The following is a 6,410-nucleotide window of genomic DNA, read 5'->3' as shown; positions in this document are numbered from 1 at the left end:
ATATGATGGACATTCACAAATATATCAAAGTCAAACACTAAGTCAAACATGAGAAAGAAAGAGGGGGAAGGATTGGGGTGGGAAGTGGGGAAGGGTTAAATGAGTGATGTGTGCATGTATGCCTCTACCCTCTTGTACTTCATTAAAATGTGTAACTACAATGTGCCAAAAAATAAGACAAAAAGAGAAAGCTGGCATAATATAAGATTTGAATTTCTAAGGTAGCTATCACTCTGCATGAGAATGAAACCAAATCAGAATATTAACAGTAATACAAATAACTATTATTATATCCTAAACATACAATCCTCCCAATATACAGATGTCTAGAGATTTAATACATTGCCCCAAGTTATACACAACTGAATACACGGGTAGAATTTGAACTTGTGCCTCATGTCATATATCCTGCTTATCCTAAAAATGAGGGCCAAAAGATAGAGCCTGTTTTAAGAATTATTGGACCATATAATCATATTGGACCTACAGTGTGCACCTGGATTATTTACTTAGATAAATGAATAAATTATCCTCTTTTTTTTGCAAAAGCTTTCTGAGTTAGTTTTATGTTATGGCACCTAAAGAAGTCCTGAACAAGGTGGGTGTGGTGGCACAGGCTTATAATTCCAGTACTTGGAACACTGAGAGAGGACAACTTCAGGTTCAAAGATAGCCTCACAAATATTAAGACTTTCAGCAACCTAGAGAGACCCTGTTTCAAAATAAAAATAAAATAGGGTTGGGGATGTAGTTTGAGGGTAGAATGCCCCTAGGTTCAATACCCAGTGTCTGTGTGTGTGTGTGTATCTCTTTCTCTCTCCCACTCTCTATTCCTCCCTCCCCCTCTCCCTCTCTCTCTCTCTCTCTCTCTCTCTCTCACACACACACACACACACACACGTTCTGAGCATACTCCAGATTTTATTTACATAAAAATTAGAACCTGACTATCCAATGATGGTATTAAGTTAAAAAATTGTAAATAAGGCCGGGCGTGGTGGCGCACGCTTGTAATCCCCACGCTTGGGAGGCAGAGACAGGAGGATCGCGCAGGTTCGAAGCTAGACGCGCGCGCTGGCTTAGGAGACCCTGTTTCCAAAATGAAAATGTAAAAATAGGTCTGGGAGTGTAGCCCGGAGGTAGAAGGGCTTCCAGGAACCCCAGTGCCACACAAAAAAAAATGTAAATAAAAAATGTATGTGCAATAAATGACTAAGATACTATGATAATCTCTGCAAAAAAAAAGAGTAACTATGTTTTTCCCTGAATTTTTGAAGTTTTTCCACAATATTTTCTTAAAATTAGAAGAAAGGAAAAAAGGAGAACTTTTAAAAAGAAGTAAAATACTCCTACTTCTCAAGCTACGAAACTTTTTGGTTATTTTACTCTAAATTGAAACTAACTTAAACTCAGGATCTCTTTAATTATAGAAGGTCAAACTCTATTATGAAGGTAACTTCTTTTTTCTGTTTATTCACTGTTGTGTCCTAAGTGGCTACATCAACAACTGATACCTACATGTTTGTTGAATGAAAGGTGAACAGAAAAATTGTCCCTGTATTTCCATCATACTATATACTTATTTTTCCAGAAATGTTTATTATATAAAGATGAGTTTGTATTTTTTTTTTTTGCAGGTCTGGGGATGGAACCCAGGGGCATTCGACCTCTGAGCTACACCCCCTGCCCATTTTTTTATTCTTTATTTTGAAACTGGGTCTCACTGAATTGCAGAGGGCCTCACTAGGTAGCTGAGGCTGTCCACAAACCGCGATCCTCTGGTCTCAGCCTCCAGAATGCTGCGATTACAAGCGTGTACTACCACGCCCGACTATAAATAAAGATGAGTTTTTAAAAAAGCAATTTAGTTAAAACTTGAAACAAATCAGTATTCAAGATAATTCTATACTATTTTAAGAGTTAAAAAATATATATAGCAATATTGTGATTTCACCTGTATAGCCAGTTGAGTCTTGACAAGCCTATGTCTAATTTTAATTGCATATGAATTGTTCCATATATATGAAATGATTATATAAATTACTACATATAAATTAGGGTACAACAGATTTTACTTTATGTTCTAGCTAACTGGCAAAGCACAAAAAAATTGAGACCTGGTTTAAAAATAAGTGACATTATTTTGGTGAAGTAACTTAAAAACAGTCCAAATATTTTCACATTATTGTTATTTAGTAAAAAGTTCACTTATAAGCCTTTAAGTAAAAAAGTAAAAAAATAAACTAAATCTTGATACGTATGGCCATATTATTACTATGCTAAAGATCTGATACTACATAAAACTGCCAACTGTTGCTGAGAATATTCTGAATCAAAGATAAGACACCCAGTAAACAGTGTTCCTCATGCCAGCTTTCCCCTGTGGTTCCCAGGCCTTATTTCTAAACTGCCTTAGCAATTTTTACTTTCTAAATATAAGAAGTCACTTTCAAGGGGACTGACAGCTATGAACTGAAGCTCTTAAAAAATAGTTTGAGAGAAAAGCTTGAAATTATAATGGATGCATCAGATCTCAAGGGTTAATTAACAAGGTCTCATCATTGTCAGATTATGATATATTATCTCTGAAAATAAATGTACACTCTCCCAGAGTCTCCAAAATCTTTTATTTTTAGTATCTTAACTTCTAAGAAGTAGCAAAATGAGTGAGCATTCTTAGTAGTTCAAAAAAACCTCCATTATTGTCTATATTAAAAATCAAATACAATGATTTATAAAAATATGACTATTTTACATAATATATTTACAATCATGTGGTTTCCAGTAATTAGTATTTAGTCCTGCCTTGAAAGGAACAGAAGACTGTGAGTGAGAAGTAGGAACCTTCTAAAAGACACCTAAATACCATACTTATGATGATTAATACTAAGGACGTAAATACAATACTTTTCTCCTCGGAGAAAATAATTTTTGTTCCTAAAGAGCATTTACTTCAGACATCTCAATTCCAGATTTCAGTGGCTGAACACTGTGCACCTCTGTCCCACACTTAGGACAAGTAAAGTACATGTCAAATAAGAAACTGCTCTTAACACAGTAATAACAGAAGATGTGCTCACATCCTATGGTGTGGGGCATGGTGGGCCACTCTCCACATAAAGAACATTCTTTGCCACTGGTGGCTAATGCACCATCACTATTAGGAGCACCAGTAAGAGGGATACACCATGAAGATAATTTGGCTTTCAACTTCTGTATATTGATAAGTGGTAAGAGAAAAATCAGAAACTCAGCAAAACCATGCCAAAGAAGTTCCCTATTCATGTACTCAAAACCAACCTCACGGATGTTTGGGGGCTTGCAAAACACAGAATGAATGCCTAGGAGACGTTCTGTCAAAGTCGCAAACTTTCCCCTTTGAAGGAAAATGAAAAAATTAATCAACTCACTTAGTTTCAAAAGTCCAATCAAAAAATTCACACAGTGTTTGAGTTTCCCAAATGATGCTAAATGATGGTTTCGAAACAAATCATAACATCGTTCTTCTAACCACCTCCCACCAATGGTACAAACAGCATACCAGAGTTTCTGATTTTTAGTTGGTGGCTCATACCTCAAGTTTGGAGAAAATATGTTTTTGTATTGAATATTCAAAACCGACTGTCCCACGGTAGCATTTTTGGAGTAGATGGTGAATCTCCACAAGAAAAGCCACAAGAATGCTTTCACTTCTGGTTCGAAGTGAGCAAACAGGCCTGGCTTAAATCCATGAAAGCACTGAGTAAACTGGGACCAAACTAGCTGCTCCAGGGCCTTGTTTAGTTCCAGTGCATCCAGCTGACTTATCCTGAGCACTCTGTTTGGACTCTTTATGTTCTCTTCTCTGGGTGCCATGTCTTTTCTGAAGGTCTCTAGGAAAAAATAAAATCAGGCAACATGATCAAACTGTTACCCTCTTTGTACTACCTCCTCCACTTATACTTGAAAAAGTGATTCACAAATTAGACAGGATAAAAAGAAAATGGGTCTCTTATTAGTGCGAAATAGTAGAGGCAACCACTTCTTTCTCTCTTTCCTCTTATTCTTACTTTCTTTACTCCATCCCTCCTTTTCTTTTCGACTTCTTACTATCTTTCTTGGCCCTCCTCATGAAAAGAATGACAACTTTGTAAAAGAGAAAAAATATTGTATTGTACTTCTACAAACATACTTCCTCAGTCATCTATTCTGGCTGAGATATTAAGAACCTGAAACTAACAAGGATTAGGCTGAATATCACAAATGAAAAAATACATAAACATAGTAAGTATAGCAAACTGTACAGAACATGGCAATGGATGGTGAAATCAAGACCTAGCTTAATTCTAGCACTGCTAATGACTCCAAAGGTATATTTTTCAGTCACTTAAATTTTTTAAAATATATTTTATATAAAAGTTAGAAAAATAAACCACATTTATTATTTTATCATGCTATTGCAGAAAATACTACTAAATCATACCATGAAGCAATGTGAATGCAAACATGTCATTAGTAAGGTACTTAAAATGTACCTGTCATGTGGTACTTCAAAAAAATCAAACTATAATATGAAGGCATTTACTGTATTAATTTCATAAATGCACCAAGGAAACAAACAGGTGTTAAGGTAAAAAAAAAATAAATGAAACAGAAGCTGACTGTTATCTCAAAACACATTTATTATGTGCAAGCCAATGCAATTAAAACACCTAGTCATTGTGGTAGTTGAGTATAGATTAGTTTTGGCAATTCAAATTTTATTATGGAACAGGCAAATCTACTATGAAAAAAACTCATATTTAGTTTGTAAAATGAGCCCTTTGATGATCTTATCTATATGTGAAATCTAGTAAAGTAGAACTCATAGAAGCCAAGAGTAAATTGGTGATTGTTAGGGGATAAGGAAAAAGGAAATATAGTGAGGCTGGTTGAAGGGTCCAAACTTCTAGTTATGAGTAAGTACTGGGAAGTTAACGTAAAACATGGTGGCTAGAGTTAATAACTCTGCATTATTTGAAATATTCTAAGAGAGTAGATCTTCAGTGTCTCCCTCCCCTACACAAACACACACAGAGTCATTTCACAATGCATACTGATAAGAAAGTTTTATGGTATTAACTTTGAATAAATATAATTTTCATCGATTAGGCTAAAATAAAACTGGAAAAACATAAAATGAGTTAATAAACTTAGTCATGTTTTTAAGGCCTTCAAAATGTCTGCCACACCGAGACAAAAGACTCAAAGTTAGAGAGGGAGGTGTGGATCCTGCTGAGGTTCACTGCCACTAGCTGGCCAAGGGGTCTCGGACAAGCCATTTCATCTGATCATGTTAGTTTCTTTACTTACAGAATAAAGGCTGATGACATAAATCACCTTTTAAGTCCTTTGGAATTTTATTATTTGATGATTATAACCAAGAAAGATATTAAGCATATTCATTAAATGATAAAATGACTAAAAATTATGTTCTAAAATAAAATTGTACTTGAAATAGGGAACATGTTTGACAAAAAAAATAATGGTTATTTTTCCACAGATAAGTTTTATTACCACCCATGGATCCTAGATGACTTAGTGGCAGGGGACTCTATGACTAAAAAGAATTAAATGATAGGCTGCTTGGTGATGCTTTCCATCAAGCCAGATATATGACCTGTTTCTACCCATAAAGGAAACCAAACACTTGCTGGGGAAAGCTCACCTTTTCCCTTCGTCCTGCAGCTCCTTCAGGACTTGATAGCCTGCCACTATGGCAACAGGGATTTTTGCTGCAACTTCTTCTGTAAAATCCTTGTCTCATACCTGCCAGGGGCTATAGGAAAGAGAGAAAGGGTTAGAAAGAGAATTCCCTTTTCTCACTCTTCTAATCTAATTCATTGCCAAGGTTTACTGATTTTTTCTAATCTATTCATCACTCTTTATCCCCCACAATCCTTTCTGTAAGTTTTGGCTGCCTCCATCATTACATCTAATTGGTCTAACTATCTTTCTTTCAGTGTATCCCACTCAACTGTAATCATTCCAACACACCCCTCCCAAACCTACCTCAAACTTGCTTTCCCTCCTGAAGCATCGACACTCAGCCATAAAGTGCCACTTTCTCTTGTTCACTAGATTCCACTGTCTATGCTCCCATTAACTGAGAAACTCAAACTAAGTTTTTTTAAAGTACTGACTCAATCATCCTGTTCTTCCTCTTTCTTGACCTCTATGCTCCTTACATAAACTAGTATTTAGCTTTCTATTTCATCCACTGGAAGAGAGAACTTTGTGATGATTATTTGCATTATTATCAAAATTGAATCACAGTAACTGCCATTGTTCCTGGTACACAGAGAGCATCTACAAATATGAGATGAATGGATAATTGGACAGGATGAAAGTCTTGGGTAAAAAATATAAATTGTATTCACTGACCTTTAAAA

At 35.6% G+C, this 6,410-nt stretch overlaps 1 protein-coding gene across 1 annotated transcript; it reads right to left on the bottom strand.

Moving 5' to 3' along the window:
• Positions 1-2,937: 2,937 nt before the first annotated feature.
• Positions 2,938-3,864, bottom strand: PEX2 (peroxisomal biogenesis factor 2; the record flags this gene model as incomplete). Its single annotated transcript, XM_080694379.1, has 1 exon — positions 2,938-3,864. Exon 1 carries the CDS (start codon positions 3,853-3,855, stop codon positions 2,938-2,940), a length of 918 nt encoding a protein of 305 aa, XP_080550505.1. The 5' UTR covers positions 3,856-3,864.
• Positions 3,865-6,410: the final 2,546 nt, after the last annotated feature.

The sequence above is a fragment of the Muscardinus avellanarius genome (genome assembly GCF_963383645.1).
Source record: "Muscardinus avellanarius genome assembly, chromosome: 4".
NCBI classification, from domain to species: domain Eukaryota; kingdom Metazoa; phylum Chordata; class Mammalia; order Rodentia; family Gliridae; genus Muscardinus; species Muscardinus avellanarius.
This window is presented reverse-complemented; position numbering and strand designations above follow the sequence as displayed.